This window comes from Pecten maximus, chromosome 3, assembly GCF_902652985.1.
Source record: "Pecten maximus chromosome 3, xPecMax1.1, whole genome shotgun sequence".
NCBI lineage: Eukaryota > Metazoa > Mollusca > Bivalvia > Pectinida > Pectinidae > Pecten > Pecten maximus.
In genome coordinates this window covers 17,941,349-17,967,892 of record NC_047017.1, presented here as the reverse complement: position 1 = coordinate 17,967,892, position 26,544 = coordinate 17,941,349, and the positions used below count along the sequence as shown (strand labels likewise).

Genomic DNA, 26,544 nt, shown 5'->3' with positions numbered 1-26,544 from the left:
ATAGTACATATCTTAGTCAATTTCTTTTTACAAATGTAACAGTTTTGTCTTTTTTGATATACCATTTATAACAGTTTTGTTTTTATTTGATAGTACCAATATGTAATCGTTTGTCTTTATTTGATAGTGACCAGCTATCATAATTTTTTACTTTCTTTGATAGTACAGCTGTTTGATAGTGACATATTATATATTTTGTCTTTATTTTATAGTTTGTCCATAACTTGTGTGTTTGTTTAGTTAGATACAACATAGTAAGTCTGTCTGAACTAAAAATCCCTTGAATCACTTACATTTACATTTCAGATATCTGTTATTGACACAGGGTTACACAACCTTTTCAACATAATTCCATATTGTTGTCCAATCATAAAATGTTATCATGTGAATTTTGTTTTTCTGATTACAAAGTGTTTGCTTAGAAAGTGTATCAACAGACGACAATGTTTTCATCATTTTCATAATTAACTCGTTACATGTTCTGAATCTTCAATAAGGTTATATATATCAAGATACCACCCTTTAGAGTCATGCAGTGTCAATTCAAACACCATCCTGTAGACCCATGCAGTATCAACTAAGACACTTCCCTGTGGACCCAGTGTTGATTAAGACACTTCCCTGTGGACCAAATGTTGATTAAGACACTTCCCTGTGGACCCAATGTTCATTTAGACACTTCCCTGTGGACCCAATGTTGATTAAGACACTTCCCTGTGGACCAAATGTTGATTAAGACTCTTCCCTGTGGACCAAATGTTGATTAAGACACTTCCCTGTGAACCCAATGTTGATTAAGCCACTTCCCTGTGGACCCATTTTGATTAAGACACTTCCCTGTGGACCCAATGTTGATTAAGACACTTCCCTGTGGACCCAATGTTGATTAAGACACTTCCCTGTGGACCCAATGTTGATTAAGACACTTCCCTGTGGACCCAATGTTGATTAAGACACTGCCCTGTGGACCTAATGTTGATTAAGACTCTTCCCTGTGGACCAAATGTTGATGAAGACACTTCCCTGTGAACCCGATTATGATTAAGACACTGCCCTGTGGACCCAATGTTGATTAAGACACTTCCCTGTGGACCCAATGTTGATTAAGACACTTCCCTGTGAACCCAATGTTCATTTAGACACTGCCCTGTGAACCCAATGTTGATTAAGACACTTCCCTGTGAACCCAATGTTCATTTAGACACTGCCCTGTGAACCCAATGTTGATTCAGACACCACCCTGTGGACCCAATGTTCATTAAGACACTGCCCTATTGGCCCACTGTAGTAATTAAAACACCATCATGTTGGCCCATTGTAGGTTAAGATACTGTCCTTTGGGCCTGATATAGGTTAAGATGCCACCCTGTGGGCCCAATGTAGGTTAAGATGCCACCTTGTGGGCCTAAGGTAGGTAAGACACTTTCCATGGTCTACTATGGACCCTTGCTGAGATAACTAGAGCTCTAGTAGGGATAAGCAGTCCGCAAGATAACTTCGGTCTACAGCTTATGGTTATGCTGACCTGGGTCTGCAGACAAGTAAATTAATTACCTGTTTATTGAATATTACTTACGTTATTGTTCGTGCTTTTATAATAATCAGTACCTGTACCATTCACTGGTCAGAGTGGTAATTAGGACTGTGTACTCAATAATGGAATTATTGTTGTGTATTGGAAATCATTGGCCTAAATTGTTTTGTGATGAGAGGGGTTATATGGATTCCATTAACATTCATTGTTTGGGCTGTAACCTGATGTAGAACTGATTAGAGCCATACTTCAATAATTCTAATGTGTAGAATAATGAGTGATCAGTAAAGTGAAACTTGTGTGGAAATACGAGGGGTCACCTGATGTCTGTGGTGTCCATGTGGTTTTTCAGAGTACTCTGGTTTCTTCCAACATAATCAAAGCCCCAATATACACTTCCATCCCTTCCTACATGTGATTTATATAGTTATATTATGATTCATAATTGTGGAAATATATTCAGATAGGGCAGTGAAAATAAGTTGTTTTCTTTATTTACTCCAGCATCTGGGCTCTGTATTTTACAGATATTGGAGTTTCTCTTCTCCTGGTATTTGAGTCATTTTTCTCGGGATAGTTGAATTGATCTTCTCCATGTATCTTAGTTCCTTTTCTCAAGATATTCCCCCTCGATATTTTGATCCAGGCCAACTAGAGTGATTGATATAAGTTCGTAACTCATTTCATAATTGTTGTAAAAAACTTAGATATTAATTTGATTAACACAAGAAATTGTGGAGTTCCCGTCTCATTCATGTCTGGCCTGATAACCATGGTAACACAAAACATTATAGATTTTCAGCTTCCTCACATTGATAAAGACAAGATCTGAAAATCATTGTCAGATATATTTGTGTATTTCATCATTTCAGGTTTTAAGCTAGTAGGTATACCATTTCATCTTCATCAATCTTTCTCACAATCAACAGAGAATGTCCATCTACCTTTTCATTGTTTCAACCATGCCAAATTCACTCATACTTCCATTGTTATATTTGATGTTATTTAAATTTTCGCATGCCTCATTTCTCAAGAAATCACAATTGATCAGAGTATATTTTCTATCCAGTCACCTCCATTTAATTCTTTTCATGATCATGCACTGCATGTTATCAGTTTTGGGCAGGTGATCAGTCATTGGTCATGTACCTGTATGTACCAGCGATGTTATAATATCAATCATAAATCAGTCTGTGTTTTTTTTAATTTTTTTTTTTCTGCAATTCTCTTCCAGTGGGGGATAATGTTATGGTATATAATGTTCTTTGGAAAAAAATATAATCTGCAAATTCCATTTAATAACTACATTTGTATATATATGTGGTAACCATATACAAAGTATCAAAGCAAAGACATGCTTTATTTTTATATATTTGTAATCAATTTTTGTTTATTAAATAAAAAAAAAATTTTCTCTCTAATTTTTTTTAATCTAAAAAGATTAGCAAATATAATTTTGTAGTCTGTAACAATTCTAAATTTTTTTTCTACTCAGGGAATATATTGAAATCATATATCAAAAGAACCAAATTATATGCTCACACATGTCAGTTTAAGGTTCTCATGAACTACACCATTTTACACTGAGTTCAAATTCAGCATGTTTACAACAGTGTGTTTTTGTTATGTGTTATTTTCTGCATGGAATGATTTATAAGTCTTGTTTTTAATGTAATTGTAATCAATAACTATCAGCCGATGCATGAGAGAGAATTTTAAATTCCCACAATTGTGTGAACAAAATTTCTGTAAATTGGGAATTAACCAAATCTGAATTATTATTAAAATCTAATATTATGAATAGAACAAATCTTACCCATTCACAAAACATACATGTGTTATTATGCATTGAGAGATTTTATTTTAAATTATCAAGAATTTTTTACATGCATCTTAGGTAAAACAAAATACATCTTGTGAAATGGTTACATATTATAGACATATATATATATACATATATTCTATAATGTATTCTCAGAAATTTTAATGTTCTGCATGGACAGCATATCACAAATCTAGAATACCAAAAGCCTAAATTGGTATAATTTTTTTATTACGGTTGTCTCCCTTATGCTGGTAGATTTTTAGATAAATTCGTACTCACCTCGCCACAAACACCTCTGTCTTTGGCTAAAAATAGTCCACATGCTAAAAAGTGATTATAAGCTTTGTGTCACCAAACTGAATGTGGGCAAGATGAGCTGGTATTAATTTAATTATTATTGACCTCAATACATCACCCCTGGTGTTATAGCATTCTTTAATTAGCATTCGAACTGAAGGTATGCTAACAATGTTGTTTTACTTATAATGCTTACAAGATACCATTGATACATTTCATAGGACGCTCACAAATCTTTAATTATCCTTGGTTATATTGAAAATTGTCTTACAGTGATATGTTTGGGAGAAATAAGAATTTCTTTATTTGATTTATCATATGAACAAAATGCTCAATAAATTGATAGTTTTAGCATTAAATCACTTGCCTAATTGGCATCTATTATAATAATTAAGGGGTTTAGTATCTGCTGTTATTGCCTTTCAGCCATTTAGTGGATGAGAAAAGATAGGAAAATGGGGAAAGGGATATAGTTTGGAGTGACAGGTGTGAATTTAAGGGAGGTAGAAAGGAGAGTGATGATCTGTAAGTCCATTGGCAGAGGTGTTTTACATCAGTGAGTGAAATGAACGACAATTTCTCATAGAGATTGGCACACCCAGCTATGTTTGATTTTCCATTTTGTTTTCAAATTCTAGAAATTCTTTTCATTATGCAGGTACATGTGCCTCGGCAGCTGAATTACATTAACCCATGTAATACCATAGTTACCTCCCTTTATTTGTACAGTTAATTACCATGATACAAGTTACATCACTCATTATTTCCATTGAATCATTTGATATTCTGTTAAAATCATCATATACAGTTTTTACTTAAGGCTGTATGCAACCTTCAATAATTATCAGTGTGTCTCTTTTCCTAAAGAGTTTCACTCTGTCATATATCTGAGAACCGTATTAAATTGAATCTGATATATAGTCAAAAAAATTGGTCACAGATTCAATTATGTCATGTTTTTTGAGCAAAATAAGGTCTCGTGATCATTTGATCTGAGAATGCTAAACACAAGCTTTCTAAGGGAGATAAATCTGTCATATACATGTACCATGACGCACAAGTGCAATGTGTGAGATTTTTTTTTTTTTTTTTTTTAGTTAGAATTAAATTCTGATGATGCTTATGATAGATTTTATAACAATATAAAAAAGGAATCCTTCTGGTAGGGTTACACCTTTTAAATCCTACTAGTAATGGGGAGGGTTGAAGAGGGTTATAGATATCATCATGATGTTTTTGTAACACAGGAGCCTAAGTGGACTTCTGTGTTTCAATAGAGCTACATAGCTAAGATTACTTTCAGGATAACTTTCGTTTCATCCATCCATCAGTATGGATGACGTCAATTCATTTTTTTGTGTTTAAAAAAGTGTTTCAATACTGGAGCAGTTATTATGAACGTCTTTTATTTTTAAAAAAGGAGGGCAATTTTTTCCTTCCCTGTGGATTACTTTTTTTTTTTCTTTTTTAGATAAAAGATATAAATAAATTTTGATGAATATGAATTTATCAAGAAAGATAGATATGAACAAATTTATCATTTCTTAAATACAGCTAAGAATTAATTGGTGAAATTTCTCAGGTAGAATATTATGACATATTTTGGCAAATTGCATGATTGAAATACATATTAAATATATTGTCAGGGCATTACATGTTAATCTCTAAACATACCAATTCTTAAAAAAAAAAGCTTTTTCAAAAATTGCCTCCATTGATATTACACTAGTTTCTTTTATTTCCCATGCTAGATTGTCGGGTGCAATAAAACCTCTTTTTAACTGTGGATGTCTTACTGTATACAATTTTAGTGTTCACACTTAGTTTCACCAAATAATGATAAAAATAGTATTGTACATGTATTTCCAAAAAATCCATAAAAAAATACTACCATTTCAGCTAATGAAATTTACTTTCTGTATTACTTTTCCGGTGTGTAATGATCATTTCACCAAATTAAATAGATTTTTTTTTTTTAGCGCAAGAACACTGTTATAAGTCCGGACTTCCCAGAACCTTTCCACCAACAGCCTTCACAGACGCAATCTTTGACCTCACCACGCGCCAAGCAATGGGGGCCAGCCAAGCATGCTGACCGAACAGAGTTCTTTGACCTTATTAGGTATTTATGATCCAGTACTCCTTGTGAACAATTTTGACGTTGGCTATTTTCAATATTCCTCAGTGTGTAATTTTACACTTTTTGTGGTTCATGGAGAAAAATAAAATAAAATGTGCATGTACCGGTGTCTTGGTATAGTCCTAGGGTATAGAGCCAATGCTGGGATGACTAGTGGGGATGGGTTAGTCTTGGTGTCCTTAGTTTGAGTAAACTAATATATAAGGTATGCAGGACGATCAGAGAGTAAGGGAAAATTTTAAGGAGTACATTTTTGTACATCATTCGCGACAAACTAGGGACTGGTTTTCTTGACCTGGTTTGGTCTATCAATTTTGCCCTTTGCCTGAACATTTGGGTTCGTCAGGACCAGTCCCTAAGTATAGTTTGTTGTGATTGTTGTATTCCTTTAGTGTCTAGTAGAAATACCTTGTGTGTAGATATCTGGTGTGTATGGTAGAATATCAGGGTGTCTTACTTATTGAAAAATGTGGTGTGTATAGATTTAAGTTGGTCAATCTGGTATCAAAATCTGCAGTTTGACAATCACTGTAACCATGAAGATTCTCAACAGTAACGAGCACTTTACATTGTATTTTGCATGTTTCAACTGAATTAAAAACCATATGTGTATGATTTTTTTCTCTTTTTCTCTCAAACTTTAAAAACAAATTTCATTTATTTCAAAAAATCACATTTTAATGCTAAATGATTAAGCCCTGTTGTTAAATTTTTTCAAAATTTTGTCATTTTCACCACATCTTTAGATTTTTTCAAAATTTTGTCATTTTCACCACATCGGAGAAAAAAAACAATGCTTTTCCTGTGGTGTATGTAGCAGCCCTGGATACCCCTGGCAGGGAGAGATGTCCGTCAGATAACCTTTATCAGGATATATGAGATCAACTCTTGCAGCTGAAGTTCATTATTAAAATGTTCTGATAAGCTGTTCTCTAATAGACAACTTCACCTTCACCTCATCATGGGCAGCCTTTCTGTGGTATGGACTGCTCCCTCTTTGGTTAAGTCTACACCTGCCTGCCCAGTATCATCCACTCAATCTAAACCTCCAATTATTTAATTGTTTGATATCCGAAGATTTTTATTTCAAAACAAAACTAAAGATATTATCAATATATGCCCGAGATTTTCTATGAGATTCAATTATGGTATTGGTTTAATTTTTTCACGTTGCTCTTTCTAAGATTTAATCTCTTATAATACAAATGCATGTACATGTATTTCTAGATTAGTATATTCTGTAAGCTTTAGTGAAAAGGATGTAGGTTTTCTGCGTCTGGCAAACAACTAAAACGAAATCTTAAAATACGACATTGTGCATCACTCGAAGGATTTTTTGACACCTCTGTTACCTTTCTGTACTTAGAACTGCTTTTATCAAGTATCTTTTGTGTTATGTAAGAACGGTACTTGACAAAAGAGGATGTGTTAAAAACTTCCTAATTGGTCCATAGCTGGCAAAACCTATCCAGTATCATTCTAACACAGGAACATCATCTAATCAAAGTTTCTATATTTGTCTTTTAACAACTTGAATGAAATTTTCTGACAGGGAATCAGTACTTTGAATGTTGACATGAAGTGTTTGTGAGAGTGAAGGTTATGTCATTAGTAGCCTACCATATTACCAGACTTTCTATTTGTAAGTTTATAATCAACCCATCACGTTGTCAGCCTGCCAGTTCTCGAGTCTTTCATGTCACTTTGTTATCCAGTCATCAGTGTGTTTGTTACCTCGCCTGGGGCATAGTCAGTCCTCATATATATATTAATTATTATTAGGTATTCATGGTGTTAAGCATGTGCCTAATTTTTGCATGTCAATACCTGTTGTACTGGCGGATTGTTGAGTACTAAATTCTTAGATTTTCAAGTTCTCAATTCTGATCTCCAATAACCCACTATACTGTGTAATGGCCTTTTGTTCACCATGCAATTTTAATTGTTAGGAGCAAGTTTTGTATATTCTACCAAATAAAATTACCAAAATTTGCCTGTAGGTACATCTGATCATAGCATACTAAAATTCAATCTATCATGCCAATATATGGAGTTATAGGTCTTTGTTCACTTTGTGTCACTCAGTTGTAATAATGGAGAAATTCCCAGCAATCCATGGAAATAAACTCCATGTTGAGTTGAGCCTCAGGATTGATGGAAATTTTCCTAAAGATGTTGTGACTGTCATTCGAGGAAGTTGATTTTTAAGGATTGCCTCCCCTAGATGTTACGAATGTGTGTCACTTTGAGCCAAATCTTCTATGAAATGTTAATTATAATTGCCAAATTTTCTTTATCATACTGTAACTGCATCTATTGCCCAGTTATAAATAGAGTTGTTGCCCTTTGATTGTTTCTAATGCTACAATGCATGACCAAAGAAAGGGGATAATGAATGATTTGCAATATTTGTCTTTTGTTTGCATGTGTTTGTGAGATTGGTGTTTAGACTATGACCAGGTTATGTGTGTGTTTGTGAGATTGGTATTTAGGCTATGACCAGGTTATGTGTGTGTTTGTGAGATTGGTGTTTAGACTATGACCAGGTTATGTGTGTATGTTTGTGAGATTGGTGTTTAGACTATGACCAGGTTATGTGTATGTTTGTGATATTGGTATTTAGACTATGACCAGGTTATGTGTATGTTTGTGATATTGGTATTTAGACTATGACCAGGTTATGTATGTGTTTGTGAGATTGGTGTTTAGGCTATGACCAGGTTATGTGTATGTTTGTGATATTGGTATTTAGACTATGACCAGGTTATGTGTATGTTTGTGATATTGGTATTTAGACTATGACCAGGTTATGTGTGTATGTTTGTGAGATTGGTGTTTAGGCTATGACCAGGTTATGTGTATGTTTGTGATATTGGTATTTAGACTATGACCAGGTTATGTATGTGTTTGTGAGATTGGTATTTAGACTATGACCAGGTTATGTATGTTTCTGAGATTGGTGTTTAGACTATGACCAGGTTATGTGTGTGTTTGTGAGATTGGTATTTAGACTATGACCAGGTTATGTGTATGTTTGTGAGATTGGTGTTTAGACTATGACCAGGTTATGTGTATGTTTGTGAGATTGGTGTTTAGACTATGACCAGGTTATGTGTGTGTTTGTGAGATTGGTATTTAGACTATGACCAGGTTATGTATATGTTTGTGAGATTGGTGTTTAGACTATGGTCAGGTTATGTGTATGTTTGTGAGATTGGTGTTTAGACTATGGTCAGGTTATGTGTATGTTTGTGAGATTGGTGTTTAGACTATGACCAGGTTATGTATGTTTGTGAGATTGGTGTTTAGACTATGACCAGGTTATGTGTGTGTTTGTGGGATTGGTGTTTAGGCTATGACCAGGTTATGTATGTGTTTGTGAGATTGGTATCTAGACTATGACCAGGTTATGTATGTTTCTGAGATTGGTATCTAGACTATGACCAGGTTATGTATGTTTGTGAGATTGGTGTTTAGACTATGACCAGGTTATGTGTGTATGTTTGTGAGATTGGTGTTTAGACTATGACCAGGTTATGTGTGTATGTTTGTGAGATTGGTGTTGAGACTATGACCAGGTTATGTATGTATGTTTGTGAGATTGGTGTTTAGACTATGACCAGGTTATGTGTGTATGTTTGTGAGATTGGTGTTTAGACTATGACCAGGTTATGTGTATGTTTGTGAGATTGGTGTTTAGACTATGACCAGGTTATGTGTATGTTTGTGAGATTGGTATCTAGACTATGACCAGGTTATGTATGTTTGTGAGATTGGTGTTTAGACTATGACCAGGTTATGTGTGTATGTTTGTGAGATTGGTGTTTAGACTATGACCAGGTTATGTATGTTTGTGAGATTGGTGTTTAGACTATGACCAGGTTATGTGTGTATGTTTGTGAGATTTGTGTTTAGACTATGACCAGGTTATGTGTATGTTTGTGAGATTGGTGTTTAGACTATGACCAGGTTATGTGTGTTTGTTTGTGGGATTGGTATTTAGACTATGACCAGGTTATGTGTATGTTTGTGAGATTGGTGTTTAGACTATGACCAGGTGATGTGTGTATGTTTGTGAGATTGGTGTTTAGACTATGACCAGGTTATGTATGTGTTTGTGAGATTGGTGTTTAGACTATGACCAGGTTATGTGTGTTTGTGAGATTGGTGTTTAGACTATGACCAGGTTATGTGTGTGTTTGTGAGATTGGTGTTTAGACTATGACCAGGTTATGTATGTTTGTGAGATTGGTGTTTAGACTATGACCAGGTTATGTGTGTATGTTTGTGAGATTGGTGTTTAGACTATGACCAGGTTATGTGTGTGTTTGTGAGATTGGTGTTTAGACTATGACCAGGTTATGTGTGTATGTTTGTGAGATTGGTGTTTAGACTATGACCAGGTTATGTGTGTGTTTGTGAGATTGGTGTTTAGGCTATGACCAGGTTATGTGTATGTTTGTGAGATTGGTATTTAGACTATGACCAGGTTATGTGTATGTTTGTGAGATTGGTATTTAGACTATGACCAGGTTATGTATGTTTGTGAGATTGGTGTTTAGACTATGACCAGGTTATGTGTATGTTTGTGAGATTGGTGTTTAGACTATGACCAGGTTATGTGTGTGTTTGTGAGATTGGTGTTTAGACTATGACCAGGTTATGTGTGTATGTTTGTGAGATTGGTGTTTAGACTATGACCAGGTTATGTGTGTATGTTTGTGAGATTGGTGTTTAGACTATGACCAGGTTATGTATGTTTGTGAGATTGGTGTTGAGACTATGACCAGGTTATGTATGTATGTTTGTGAGATTGGTGTTTAGACTATGACCAGGTTATGTGTGTTTGTGAGATTGGTGTTTAGACTATGACCAGGTTATGTATGTGTTTGTGAGATTGGTGTTGAGACTATGACCAGGTTATGTATGTATGTTTGTGAGATTGGTGTTTAGACTATGACCAGGTTATGTATGTTTGTGAGATTGGTGTTGAGACTATGACCAGGTTATGTGTATGTTTGTGAGATTGGTGTTTAGACTATGACCAGGTTATGTGTGTGTTTGTGAGATTAGTGTTTAGACTATGACCAGGTTATGTATGTTTGTGAGATTGGTGTTTAGACTATGACCAGGTTATGTGTATGTTTGTGAGATTGGTGTTTAGACTATGACCAGGTTATGTGTGTATGTTTGTGAGATTGGTGTTTAGACTATGACCAGGTTATGTGTGTATGTTTGTGAGATTGGTGTTGAGACTATGACCAGGTTATGTGTGTATGTTTGTGAGATTGGTGTTTAGACTATGACCAGGTTATGTGTGTGTTTGTGAGATTGGTGTTTAGACTATGACCAGGTTATGTGTATGTTTGTGAGATTGGTATCTAGACTATGACCAGGTTATGTGTGTATGTTTGTGAGATTGGTGTTTAGACTATGACCAGGTTATGTATATGTTTGTGGGATTGGTATTTAGACTATGACCAGGTTATGTATGTTTGTGAGATTGGTGTTTAGACTATGACCAGGTTATGTGTGTATGTTTGTGAGATTGGTGTTGAGACTATGACCAGGTTATGTGTGTATGTTTGTGAGATTGGTGTTTAGACTATGACCAGGTTATGTGTGTATGTTTGTGAGATTGGTGTTTAGACTATGACCAGGTTATGTGTATGTTTGTGAGATTGGTGTTTAGACTATGACCAGGTTATGTGTGTTTGTGAGATTGGTGTTTAGACTATGACCAGGTTATGTATGTTTGTGAGATTGGTGTTTAGACTATGACCAGGTTATGTGTGTATGTTTGTGAGATTGGTGTTTAGACTATGACCAGGTTATGTATGTTTGTGAGATTGGTGTTGAGACTATGACCAGGTTATGTATGTATGTTTGTGAGATTGGTGTTTAGACTATGACCAGGTTATGTGTGTGTTTGTGAGATTAGTGTTTAGACTATGACCAGGTTATGTGTGTATGTTTGTGAGATTGGTGTTTAGACTATGACCAGGTTATGTGTATGTTTGTGAGATTGGTGTTTAGACTATGACCAGGTTATATGTGTTTGTGGGATTGGTATTTAGACTATGACCAGGTTATGTGTGTATGTTTGTGAGATTGGTGTTTAGACTATGACCAGGTTATGTGTATGTTTGTGAGATTTGTGTTTAGACTATGACCAGGTGATGTGTGTATGTTTGTGAGATTGGTGTTTAGGCTATGACCAGGTTATGTGTGTATGTTTGTGAGATTGGTGTTTAGACTATGACCAGGTTATGTATGTTTGTGAGATTGGTGTTTAGACTATGACCAGGTTATGTGTGTTTGTGAGATTGGTGTTTAGACTATGACCAGGTTATGTATGTTTGTGAGATTGGTGTTTAGACTATGACCAGGTTATGTATGTTTGTGAGATTGGTGTTTAGACTATGACCAGGTTATGTGTATGTTTGTGAGATTGGTGTTTAGACTATGACCAGGTTATGTATGTTTGTGAGATTGGTGTTTAGACTATGACCAGGTTATGTGTGTGTTTGTGAGATTGGTGTTGAGACTATGACCAGGTTATGTATGTATGTTTGTGAGATTGGTGTTTAGACTATGACCAGGTTATGTGTGTGTTTGTGAGATTAGTGTTTAGACTATGACCAGGTTATGTATGTTTGTGAGATTGGTGTTTAGACTATGACCAGGTTATGTGTATGTTTGTGAGATTGGTGTTGAGACTATGACCAGGTTATGTGTATGTTTGTGAGATTGGTGTTTAGACTATGACCAGGTTATGTGTATGTTTGTGAGATTGGTGTTTAGACTATGACCAGGTTATGTGTATGTTGTGAGATTGGTATTTAGACTATGACCAGGTTATGTGTGTATGTTTGTGAGATTGGTGTTTAGACTATGACCAGGTTATGTGTATGTTTGTGAGATTTGTGTTTAGACTATGACCAGGTTATGTGTGTGTTTGTGAGATTGGTGTTTAGACTATGACCAGGTTATGTGTATGTGTTTGTGAGATTGGTATTTAGACTATGACCAGGTTATGTGTGTATGTTTGTGAGATTGGTGTTTAGACTATGACCAGGTTATGTGTATGTTTGTGAGATTGGTGTTTAGACTATGACCAGGTTATATGTGTTTGTGGGATTGGTATTTAGACTATGACCAGGTTATGTGTGTGTTTGTGAGATTGGTATTTAGACTATGACCAGGTTATGTGTGTATGTTTGTGAGATTGGTATCTAGACTATGACCAGGTTATGTGTGTGTTTGTGAGATTAGTGTTTAGACTATGGTCAGGTTATGTGTGTATGTTTGTGAGATTGGTGTTTAGACTATGACCAGGTTATGTATGTTTGTGAGATTGGTATTTAGACTATGACCAGGTTATGTGTGTATGTTTGTGAGATTGGTGTTGAGACTATGACCAGGTTATGTATGTTTGTGAGATTGGTGTTTAGACTATGACCAGGTTATGTGTGTATGTTTGTGAGATTGGTGTTTAGACTATGACCAGGTTATGTGTGTATGTTTGTGAGATTGGTGTTGAGACTATGACCAGGTTATGTATGTTTCTGAGATTGGTGTTTAGACTATGACCAGGTTATGTGTGTATGTTTGTGAGGTTGGTGTTTAGACTATGACCAGGTTATGTGTATGTTTGTGAGATTGGTGTTTAGACTATGACCAGGTTATGTGTGTATGTTTGTGAGATTGGTGTTGAGACTATGACCAGGTTATGTATGTTTGTGGGATTGGTGTTTAGACTATGACCAGGTTATGTGTGTTTGTGAGATTGGTGTTTAGACTATGGTCAGGTTATGTGTGTATGTTTGTGAGATTGGTGTTTAGACTATGACCAGGTTATGTGTGTATGTTTGTGAGATTGGTGTTTAGACTATGACCAGGTTATGTGTGTATGTTTGTGAGATTGGTGTTGAGACTATGACCAGGTTATGTATGTTTGTGAGATTGGTGTTTAGACTATGACCAGGTTATGTGTGTGTTTGTGAGATTGGTGTTTAGACTATGACCAGGTTATGTGTGTATGTTTGTGAGATTGGTGTTTAGACTATGACCAGGTTATGTGTGTTTGTGAGATTGGTGTTTAGACTATGACCAGGTTATGTGTATGTTTGTGAGATTGGTATCTAGACTATGACCAGGTTATGTATGTTTGTGAGATTTGTGTTTAGACTATGACCAGGTTATGTGTATGTTTGTGAGATTGGTGTTTAGACTATGACCAGGTTATGTATATGTTTGTGGGATTGGTGTTTAGACTATGACCAGGTTATGTGTGTTTGTGGGATTGGTGTTTAGACTATGACCAGGTTATGTATGTATGTGAGATTGGTGTTTAGACTATGACCAGGTTATGTGTATGTTTGTGAGATTGGTGTTTAGACTATGACCAGGTTATGTATGTGTTTGTGAGATTGGTGTTTAGACTATGACCAGGTTATGTATGTGTTTGTGAGATTGGTGTTTAGACTATGACCAGGTTATGTATGTTTCTGAGATTGGTGTTTAGACTATGACCAGGTTATGTGTGTATGTTTGTGAGATTGGTGTTTAGACTATGACCAGGTTATGTATGTATGTTTGTGAGATTGGTGTTTAGACTATGACCAGGTTATGTATGTTTGTGAGATTGGTGTTTAGACTATGACCAGGTTATGTATGTATGTTTCTGAGATTGGTGTTTAGACTATGACCAGGTTATGTGTGTGTTTGTGAGATTGGTGTTTAGACTATGACCAGGTTATGTATGTTTGTGAGATTGGTGTTTAGACTGTGGTCAGGTTATGTGTATGTTTGTGAGATTGGTATTTAGACTATGGTCAGGTTATGTGTGTTTGTGAGATTGGTGTTTAGACTATGACCAGGTTATGTGTATGTTTGTGAGATTGGTATTTAGACTATGACCAGGTTATGTGTGTGTTTGTGAGATTGGTGTTTACACTATGGTCAGGTTATGTGTGTATGTTTGTGGGATTGGTATTTAGACTATGACCAGGTTATGTGTGTATGTTTGTGAGATTGGTATCTAGACTATGACCAGGTTATGTGTGTATGTTTGTGAGATTGGTGTTTAGACTATGGTCAGGTTATGTATGTTTGTGAGATTGGTGTTTAGACTATGACCAGGTTATGTGTATGTTTGTGAGATTGGTGTTTAGACTATGACCAGGTTATGTGTATGTTTGTGAGATTGGTATTTAGACTATGACCAGGTTATGTATGTTTGTGAGATTGGTGTTTAGACTATGACCAGGTTATGTGTATGTTTGTGAGATTGGTATTTAGACTATGACCAGGTTATGTGTGTATGTTTGTGAGATTGGTGTTTAGACTATGACCAGGTTATGTGTATGTTTGTGAGATTGGTATTTAGACTATGACCAGGTTATGTGTATGTTTGTGAGATTGGTGTTTAGACTATGACCAGGTTATGTGTATGTTTGTGAGATTGGTATTTAGACTATGACCAGGTTATGTGTATGTGTTTGTGAGATTGGTGTTTAGACTATGACCAGGTTATGTGTATGTTTGTGAGATTGGTATTTAGACTATGACCAGGTTATGTGTGTATGTTTGTGAGATTGGTGTTTAGACTATGACCAGGTTATGTATGTATGTTTGTGAGATTGGTGTTTAGACTATGACCAGGTTATGTGTGTGTTTGTGAGATTGGTGTTTAGACTATGACCAGGTTATGTGTGTGTTTGTGAGATTGGTATTTAGACTATGACCAGGTTATGTGTATGTTTGTGAGATTGGTATTTAGACTATGACCAGGTTATGTATGTTTGTGAGATTGGTGTTTAGACTATGGTCAGGTTATGTGTGTATGTTTCTGTTAAGGAACAGCTGGTAGGTCTGAGAGGTATACAAGTGTACTTAAGTGGTCCAATTGAAACCTGACTACATTACACCACACATCATTCAGAACTCCCAGTATGCTTTTACTTAACACTGGAAACAACAACATGCAGATAGACTCACAAGAATTTTCATGCTGTTTTATTTTTGGCTGAAATTCAGTCCTACAGATAGCCAGAAAAAAAAATCTTGAGATTTAATGTTGAGAAAGGATTGCCAGTCTAATAAGTGTTAAAATTCGCGGACAGACAATTATGTTCAGGAAACATGGCTGGATGAAATGTAAGAATATTGGTTTTTGTTTCCTGCACCAATCCTTAGAAAAACATATTATATATCTGTCCCCCCACCCCCACCCCCACCTAATAAAGAACATTGTACCTTGTGATCTGGTAAGATGGTAAGATTATGTAAGACATTAATATCATGTAACAGCTAGCGCTTCACCAATGGTATATTACTTTTCCCAACTCCAGAGAATGGCAATTTCCAAAATACATCAGCTGTATAACATATTTTAAAAGGCCATATGATCAAGGTCAAGTTGTTAATTGCATGTTTTCAAAATTGTTACAAGTCTTATCAAAGTGTACCCTGATTCTTGTTTTGGTTACTATAGTGGCAGTCCTTGTGAGAGTGAGAATTTTTGTTTTTTTCCCTTTTGCATTGTGACAAAAGCCATTTTTTTTTTTTTTTGCGTTTTTTTTTTTAAGTCATGATATGTATGTATTTGTATGTTTTATAGATATTTATTCTAATATCCCTAATGAACATTTTCCACAGGACAAACCCCAGGAACTACACAGTAGTGGTCAATAATGGTGTGACTCGGTCCGAGAATTTGTCAGGTCTTATGAGTTTTGCTGTAAATGGAGATGAAACAAAGGTAGCATGGCCAGAAATGCTTGCAGATGAGGTACACCGAATCTCTACGAGGGACGATGAAGATGTCACGGGACTGGAGGAATGCTTTAAAAAAGTGTGCAAGGTATGTAATCAACCCTCAATCAATACATGGCTACAGACATTCAATTTAATTGGACATTTTCGGTTGGTATTCACATTGACTATGAATTGTTAACTGAAATTATTTGTTCAAGGTTATCGTGGTTTATTACTAAGCAATATAAGTATTATACTAATTGAAAAAAGTGCTTCAACATTTCACAGTCTTCATCTTTGTCAAATGATTAAGACAAAGAAAGCTTTTGCTTTATAACAGTTTTTTCATTATTTATAAACATTTGGGATTATAAGAATGAATTTCAAATGCTTAATTACGAAGATCTAATAAAGAAAATGCCACCAATTAAAAGTGGATTTCATCGTATTGACATTGTATAATACATTCTCCTTCTCTCTTAAATGCTGTACGTTTGATTAAGAAATTAAAAAAAAAAAAAGAGAGAAATTAATTTAAGTACAAGGGTTGAACTTAAAATGTATCAACAGTTAATCATACATTTTAGTAATGGTGCCTATAACTCAGGAATCATAAATGCACAGCATCAAAATGAAAGATGAATATGTTGACAAGGGAAGTAACTCTTTATTTGCTGGTAAACTCCTGATTTGATTCCTCATCTTCGGTGTCTTGCAATGGCACTTTTTACCTTAAGAAATAACAAATATATCCCATATGTTATCCAAAATATCAACTAGACATTTTTCTGTCACAACAGATAGTTTTTATGGCAGTAAAAACATTTCTTCAAAAAGCATTTCTTTCTTAGACTAAAATGACCTGAAAATCTGTCAGTTTCCCCAAACCTTTCCCTCATTCCACAAAATCTTTCAAAGGAAAGTGATCTCTACCTTGCTAGATTTCCGGTAATTAAGTAGCTACAATAAATTGGAGGTTTAGAAGAACAGTGTAACACCTTCAGAGTGATGGGTACAGTCTGGGTTTGGTGGCAGTAAGAATAAACAGTATGCCACTATCCAGATCACTCACACTTATCTGTCCCGGATGGGTCGGGTCTGGGTAACTTAATTCCTACCACCGAGCTACCGTTTTATTTGTAGTATTAATGCTCCCTGTAGATAATCCAGTACCATGTAAGCTTTTTATCTGCAATATTAATGATAAAAGTAGTCTCAATGAAAAAAAGATACGCAGACTTAACTGCAGTATATCTTTATTTTAAACTTCATATTTATCTTAATTATAACTGGGTATAAGTATGCAGTCTCAGCATCGAAAGTAACCACACAATGATTGACAATTTATAGAGATATAATGGAAGTTAATTAGACCTCAATACTATAATGACTTAGCCATGAACCACGTTGAGGTAGGTAATCTCCGGATGGGCAGCTGACAAAGTCTTTGTTATAAACCAGTTACTGTGTGTGGGATGTTTCAATTAAGAGCTTAGATAATTGTTGTTGAATTTAGCACTCTTTTTATCTGTCAGTGTTTGAAGTCTGTATTTGTTTGTTTTCAGGGTAATGTTGAGTCAATATACAGTTTACTGCCTTACCGTAAACAGAACCAGAGGGAGCAGTATAGCACAGGCTTCCAAGTCAGGTGGGTACACATCAGTGATATTAACCCCAGCTGTGGGTAAGGATGGTACTGACAGCTGTGTGTGAGGGTGATGCTGACCCCAGCTGTGTGTGAGGGTGGTGATGCTGACCCCAGCTGTGTGTGAGGGTGGTGCTGACCCCAGCTGTGTGTGAGGGTGATGATGACCCCAGCTGTGTGTGAGGGTGGTGCTGACCCCAGCTGTGTGTGAGGGTGATGCTGACCCCAGCTGCGTGTGAGGGTGATGCTGACCCCAGCTGTGTATGAGGGTGATGCTGACCCCAGCTGTGTGTGAGGGTGGTGGTGCTGACCCATGCTGTGTGTGAGGGTGATGCTGACCCCAGCTGGGTTTGAGGGTGGTGGTGCTGACCCATGCTGTGTGTGAGGGTAGTGCTGGCCCCAGCTGTGTATGAGGGTGATGCTGACCCCAGCTGTGTGTGAGGGTGGTGCTGACCCCAGCTGTGTATGAGGGTGGTGATGATGGCAGCTGTGTGTGAGGGTAGTGCTGGCCCCAGCTGTGTATGAGGGTGGTGCTGATCCCAGCTGTGTGTGAGGGTGGTGCTGACCCCAGCTGTGAGTGAGGGTGGTGGTGCTGACCCATGCTGTGTGTGAGGGTAGTGCTGGCCCCAGCTGTGTATGAGGGTGGTGCTGACCCCAGCTGTGTGTGAGGGTGATGCTGACCCCAGCTGTGTGTGAGGGTGATGCTGACCCCAGCTGGGTTTGAGGGTGGTGGTGCTGACCCATGCTGTGTGTGAGGGTAGTGCTAACCCCAGCTGTGTATGAGGGTGGTGATGATGACCCTAGCTGTGTATGAACGTGGTGACGATGACCCCAGCTGTGTGTGAGGGTGGTGCTGACCCCAGCTGTGTGTGAGGATGGTGCTGACCCCAGGTGGGTTTGAGTGTGGTGCTGACCCATGCTGTGTGTGAGGGTGATGCTGACCCCAGCTGTGTGAGGGTGGTGCTGACCCCGGCTGTGTGTGAGGGTAGTGCTGACCCCGGCTGTGTGTGAGGGTGATGTTGACCCCAGCTCTGTGTGAGGGTGGTGCTGACTCCAGCTCTGTGTGAGGGTGGTGCTGACCCCAGCTGTGTGTGAGGGTGGTGCTGACCCCAGCTGTGCGTGAGGGTGATGCTGACCCCAGCTGGGTTTGAGGGTGGTGTTGACCCATGCTGTGTGTGAGGGTGGTACATATCTCAGCTGTTTGTGAAGGTGGTGCTGATCCCAATTGTGTGTCAGGGTGGTACCGATCCCGACCAGATATGTCAATGATACTGCTTTGATCAAAACCAGTCATTTTTATATTTAGATATATAAATTGCTACAAACACATTTACTGTAATAAATCCCCCACTGTAATAACACTGACTGGACCCCTGAGAATTCCTATCAGTGTTGGTAATTCTACATTGAAGTACAACCATTTTGTTGTCTAATCTCTGTCCTGGATAATGATGTGTCCCAGAGAGATTTAATTAATGGAAATGGCCAGAACATAATTGCTTTTTATACTTCCTTGACAGAAGTTACAGAAATCCCAACCGAGCGGAGATCATGGCAGATTTCAACAACATGTCCCGAAGACCTCGCACAGTACCTGCTAACAGACCAATGGTGCCTAGTCCGTACTTCTTCAAATACTACAACGGCCCCTACAACAAGGGCAAGGAAGCAGACAGAGAGAAGCCCTCCACGGCCTCACAGTTTGAGAGTAGGTTAAACCACACCCCTTTTCTCAGACTACATCATTATCAATATTAGGTCTTTTCTTCCTGTCTATGATAAAAACACATTAAAACTGAATACACTCTTAGGTCGTGAGCAATGGAAAAAAAATTGCCATCAAAATGTAGCAGAAAAATTTCAAAGTAATTTGGTAAAACTTCTAGATTAAGTGTACATAGTGGTATATAAAAAAAAAACAAAAAAAACAATGTTATCTTGTCAATTTGCTGGTTGTTACATATTTTTCTTTACACTTTCCTAAACATACACTTTAGACGTCATTTGTCTGATGAAGGTGACATTCACAGAGAAACGTCATACAGTAATTTGTGAAATGGTTGTGTTGTTTATTTCTAGAACTTGAATCTTGTCTGGAGATTTCCTCGCACAATTTTCTACCAATTTCTTTGAAACTTGTTAGGCTTTGTAATCACAATATGTACTTGTGTTTAATGAGAACGAGTTGGAGTCTTATCTGTGATTACTTCTTAAACTGTAAGGAAATTAAACATTGACTTTGTACATATAGTGAAAGGTGAGGGTTATAGCATGCCACCTGACCAATCTAAATGTGATGCCAATCTTATTGATTTTCACAATAATATGTACCGCTATATGGCATTGTACTGGTATATATTATGTTCCGTCCCTTGGTACTCCTGCTTTAATATTGAAACAAGTTGAGTCTTTAATCATTCTTCATCATTGCCAAAATATTGTTCCTGCCTTCCTTTATTTTTGAGTTGATTATATATATATATGGTATTTTTTACCAAGCAGCCAGGGCAAAAAATCTTAATTAAATTTTGCTACTTTTATGTTGTTGCTTACACTTCCAGGCCTTTATGAGATAAGTTATTTCAAGATTCCGTGTTTATGAACTTTTATCTGATGAAATCGCCTATACTGGCCTATTTTGTAACATATTGATCTACAGTACCTTGTATTTAATATGCAAATCTTGTGAACTAGTCCTGTTTTTATCAGAAAGATAATCCCTTTTATGTTTCCAGCCTTTCACAATTCACAGAGAAAAGGAAAGAAAGAAATTGCTAACAAACATTGCTAATACTTTGATATCTATCTACATGTATATAGCATATACATATTTGAAATGAGATGTTGTTTTATTTTCAACCATAGATAGCTAAAACCTCCATGATATGTTGTACAAAGTATATACCGTATTATAATGACAATGTTTCCTAGTAATGAATATATTAATAAAATGTATTGACATATTCTTTATTATATGATTTTGTGAGAATATTTTGTATCTTTTTTTTGTAGACCATAGAATTTATTAATTTGCCATTCCCAATGTGACGCACTTTCATTATAAATATGATGGTCCAGTTAACAAAGGAATAAGACCCACACTGACTCTAGGAGCTAACTGTCCAATGATCTCATTTTCTAGTCCAGTGCTATTGTCAGTGGAACATTCAGTCAAGTTAACCCTATATATGATATTTTTTACACAGACCAATTTTCCACACTGAACGGAACTTCCAAGATAATAGCTGCCCCCGGCGCTGGTTTGCTGTCGCGTTCACTCAAGTCCAGATCTGCTGCCTGGAGTGAGGGTGATCTTAAGCTACACACAAAACTTCATGTAAGATCTAATATACAGTCTTAATTGGATATTTGCCATTTGTAACAAGCTTACTGATTGGTGAGAAGGCCTAGATGTTCTGAGGGCTGTATTTTCTAGACCAAAATTAGACACAGTTTTCTGGTGATGATCTATTTTCTATGGTCTCCAAAAATAGGGCAGTTTTTGAAAAGTTTTAGTTTTCAGGGTATTATTTCTTTCATTGACCTTAAAAAAATTATTTGCTGTTTGATGAATATTACCACAGTCTATCTAAACGTTTTTAGCTAGGCTCACCTGGTCAAAGGGCTGGTGAGTTAACAATATGGTGCAGTGTCTGGCATCTCTCAACTTTTCCTAAATATTGCTACTAGTCATGAACCACTGAACAGATTTTGACCAGCCATCCTTAGGTGAAGGGCAACATATGTTGTATAAACATTGGGTCTAGCCCACCAGGGGCCTGAAGGGGTGGCCCCAATTGGGGAAAGATAGCAAATTGTAGTGTTTCCACATATTCACTGCAATATCCAGTTGAGTAATACAGGCCTTCTGGGCCTCTTAAAAGTTCAAGAAATCAAGGTGTCAAAGTTTGATGCAATGTCTAAAGAAGAAAAAGCATGTGAAGGATGTGATCTAAGCAATAAATTGCCTTTGTCATTATTTCATACTTTAAAATTTTTAAGATTGTAATAGATAAAGTTAACTGTTGTTAGTATTGAAATATTGTTGCCATATTATGTCATGAAACACTTGTTTTGAAACAATTATCTTATCTTTGTTCTCTTCCCTCGCCTTCTTTAAATGAACACAACTATCACCTCTTCTACAATTTTGTATACCAACTTGATGTGTATAAAAATGAGGTCAACATTACTAATTACCTGGTAGATAGAATGTTGATGGCCTTACTCTACCGTCATCATTTTGAATATCAATCGCCATGAAACTTCACACACTTGTTCAAAACCATCACCTCTTGTATGAGTTGATGTATCTACTGTCTGGGGGTCAAAATTGAGGTTATATATTGTTATCAAAGATGAAATTTTTCAACATTTTTTCTCTTTATTTTCTATCTAATACTCATGAAACTTCACACATAAAATCAATTCATTCCTGATTATTTCCTGTCATGAAGGGATTAGTATTGTCTCTGATGCCTTGTGGCTACTTCAAAAAGGGTCTTTCTCAAATTTTGAGTGTAGGTTTCCCGTGGGCGCTATTTTGTTAATGCTTAGTTTTAGGCTGGTTAAAAAAAACGAAATGGCAATCAGGCAGCCTTCTTGGATTTTGACAGATAAAGATTTTTATCACCATTTCTTAGGAATAACTGCATGATTCTTTCTCAGATTTCATAATCATGTAGTTTCCCTTATTTGTGCATATTTACTTTTGAAACTAGAGTTCAGAAAGCAAGATGGCTGACAGGTGGCCATCTTGGATTTGGATAGTTAAAGCTTGTTATCAATAATTATCAGAAAGTACTGCGTGGATTGTTCCCACATTACATTGTTTGTTCCTCTTTGTGTTTGATTGTATTTGTTAAATTTTGGGAAAGATAAAAAAAAATATCAAGAATAGAAATTATATTTGTCAATATTCATCATTTCACAGTTAATTTAGGCTCGGGAAGAGAACTCATGGAATTTAGAACCAATAAAGTTCTTATGATTTTGGGTGTCCTAATCTCTGGGATCTGTCACATTTTGACTTGGCAGATTCATGACAACTTAAAATTTCAACTTAATATCTTCAGTGATACAGCTTCTTATTTTGATTCTGTGCTTTCCTGATGAGCGTATCCAATCTTTGATATTCAAAACGATATTTTATTCTGATTTCAGACTCATCCTGCGGTATACATACTTTTGTTTTTATATAGTTTGTTTCTGCATGACAATTAAGTTTTATAAATGCTTGCTTTCCTGAATTATGATCTTTGACTTCTAAAACTAATAGAATTGTGTTTCTACTGAATTATAGGAGACAATGTTGATGTGTGTTGTCTATCTTTTTAAATTGATTTCTGACTATCAGTTAATCCTACATTTTAAAAATTTTGATTTTCTTTTAGATAAAAGAATAAAAACATGTTTCCCTGTTTTAAACTTAATTTTATCATTCCAATATGGTACTGGTATATTTTTTATGAATGGAACTTGGGTGTTTGACCTAGATTAAAAGGTAGATTTAGATATAACTTTGTGTAAATGGTTTTGGTTTCTTTTAACATGTAAAAATTCAGATTTTTCTCGTCTTCTCTACCACTGTGTCTTCCTGTATGTCATACTCTGAAATAACATTAACATATTCCTGGACTGTTCAACGAAAACAAACAACAAAATAAATAATATTTACAATTTACTATATCCCTGCTACTGCAATAATCATTATTTACCAAAAGGAAGTTAATTGATTATTTACGTGACATTGATTATTCATGGTACATTGTATATGTTTACCTGTACGTGCCAGATATTGGAAATACATTCTAATAAGTTCTGTAGGTATCAGGTGTGTGCAGGTTGCTATGACTAATCCTATCTATCTTAAGAAGTCACCATGGCAACTTCAATATGATTTCATTATGGCTTTTCTCTTTATAACCTAACATCAAAATACCACATTTTGAAACAGTTCTGTTCCCACGTTGCAAAATTTAAAGAAGTAGTGATTGGGTGTTATTACTTTTAGATAAGAGTAGCATTTTACTGTGTCGATACCAGAAACTAATCAGACCCATTTCAAAATCTTGATACTTTTCTGTGGTATTGAGACAAATATATTTTGGTATTCACTGTGTAAGAAGCCATTAAGTTTGTAAGTAAAACATAAAATGTATGAAAATAGATTGAGTTATTACAGCTTGATATTAGTAAATTAACATTTAGACCTGTAAGATATTGTTAAAAGGGATGTCTTGCAGTGTTATATAGGGGCGGTATGATGGGCTTTTTAAGGGCAGAAGCGACAATGAGTCTTATATAAATTAATCTAATTGTCGATTAACTACAGTTGTAAAATTTGAATTAAGCTTGGTCAATTTAAAACATGATGCATTATAAAGTGTGTTTTAAGTAGACCGTTTCTTTGTGTAGTTGGTAGTCAAGTGTTATCAATGTCTTTGTGTTTTCTATATTTTCATCAAAAATTACTATATTTGTCCTGAGTTTTCTATATGGCTCTTATGTGTCTTCTGAAATTAATTAACTGGATTCAATCAAAGCAAATGATTGATACAGTCAGACTTTTTATGCAAATTTAATCTTTCTAGATTGTGGTGGCTATTTATAAACATTGACAATGTAGAGATATGTATCTCAGATATATAAAAAGTAATCAGCAAAAACAAAGATTATTTTGTGATTTTATCAAATTTTTCACAACAGTTTTTAGAGCAGATATGTACCTTGTGGCACATTATGTCATTTTTTTTCCTCATTTCTTGGATCTATAAACAGACGCGGTAGACTACCTCAACAGTAAATTGTGATGTCATGCCCTTTGTCCACTGTATGAATCTTGATTCCTCATAAATCGATGGATTGTAAAAAGAACAATGGAACAGATCTCTTGCAATGTGGTTATATATAGCTAATTGCGTATGGCATTGCACTAAATATGGTTTTGTATGGTTGTCATGGTAACATGTGCACTACAGCTTTGTAATTAAGTACAGACCTGTCATTTGTCACCAGAATAACAAAGAATGCCACATTTTTCACTCCTAATAATAATGTACCATGGTGAGAGGAGAAACTAGTACAAATTAAAGATTACCATATCAATATCATATGGATATCATTTGATATTTTGTGGTCACGAAGGCATCTTTCAATTATCTACCCTCAAGAATAACAAAATATACAACATGTATACAATATTAGAAATAAACCGTTATCAAAATATCTATTTTTACAACTGTATGTTGACAATTTGGTAAGCCTTTGTAAATAAGGTACAATATTGATTTTCTCTACTTAGATAGTTATTACTGTGAGGTATATGTTCCCACACAACTAATCACTGGTATATGATAAGGTGTATTTTTCTCGTTTATAGGGTACCCCATCAGAACACATAGACGATGATACAGACATCAGAGGTAAGTCAGAATCTTCCTTTGTTATGCAGTGTATATACTGTGATAAAACCTTGTTAGTCTGGTTTGGTTATTTAGTGTTTATAGAATAACACATCCTTACGAAGCTGTAGTACAAGAAAAATTCATTACTACGTATATAATCCTACAAAGCAAGTTTGAGAGCTATATTAATTCATATTGTGGACTATTTAAATCATAACATCATACTACTGATACAATTGTTGTGTAGTAGTGATTTCTTTTCACACTGACATTGTTTTACAACTTTTGACATCTATTGTGTTAATTCTGCATCAGCTGGGAGTTTTCTGAGCACCTGTAATTCAAGACTATTTGAGACTTTGATAACCCATTTGAAAATATTTTTTTGATTTTCCTTTAGATTTATACATCAGTATTTAATTCTTTTATTCTTAATTATTATTTCATGTTTAATGTTATTAATACTCACATGTTTTAAATTGTGTCAAGTTTCTAACCATTAAGAAACATAGTAGGTTTGTGTGTACACATGCTACTTTTGTGTTGACTTCTCAGTTGAAAATCTAGTCCCAACGAAATAACACAATTGTATTTCTTTATAAATTTTCAGGCAAACTGTCACCAAATTGTATTCTACAATTATGAAATATAGTACACAAAAAGATTAAGTTAATCATTTTTTGTAACCTCTTCTTTGTTTTAAATGTTTTGACCTCTCCCTCAATTAGCTATACCAGATAATTCTACAAATAGGAAGTAAAAGTGACATTCATCTGAATTGTGAACATTCATCTTTAGAGTGTTGACAATCAGATGAATGTCATGTACTGGGAAAATTTGATTCATCAATGCTACCTTAAATCCACATCAAGCAATATTGTGATGATAGGTCATAAACATCTTTGTCAGGAAAAACTAACTTGTGGAGGAATTTAT

The 26,544-nt window shown here is 35.7% G+C and overlaps 1 protein-coding gene across 3 annotated transcripts in view; it reads left to right on the top strand.

Moving 5' to 3' along the window:
• The window catches only part of LOC117323419, a 95,552-nt gene that overhangs the window by 15,949 nt on the left and 53,059 nt on the right, over positions 1 to 26,544 (top strand). For 2 of the 3 annotated variants that reach the window (XM_033878635.1, XM_033878632.1), the window contains exons 5-11: positions 5,636 to 5,778; positions 16,459 to 16,663; positions 18,123 to 18,205; positions 19,723 to 19,910; positions 21,409 to 21,539; positions 23,366 to 23,377; positions 25,584 to 25,626. In XM_033878635.1, the coding sequence (XP_033734526.1) occupies positions 5,636 to 5,778; positions 16,459 to 16,663; positions 18,123 to 18,205; positions 19,723 to 19,910; positions 21,409 to 21,539; positions 23,366 to 23,377; positions 25,584 to 25,626 (805 nt within the window). The remainder of the gene's footprint in view (positions 1 to 5,635; positions 5,779 to 16,458; positions 16,664 to 18,122; positions 18,206 to 19,722; positions 19,911 to 21,408; positions 21,540 to 23,365; positions 23,378 to 25,583; positions 25,627 to 26,544) is intronic. The other variant, XM_033878633.1, reaches the window with a different exon arrangement.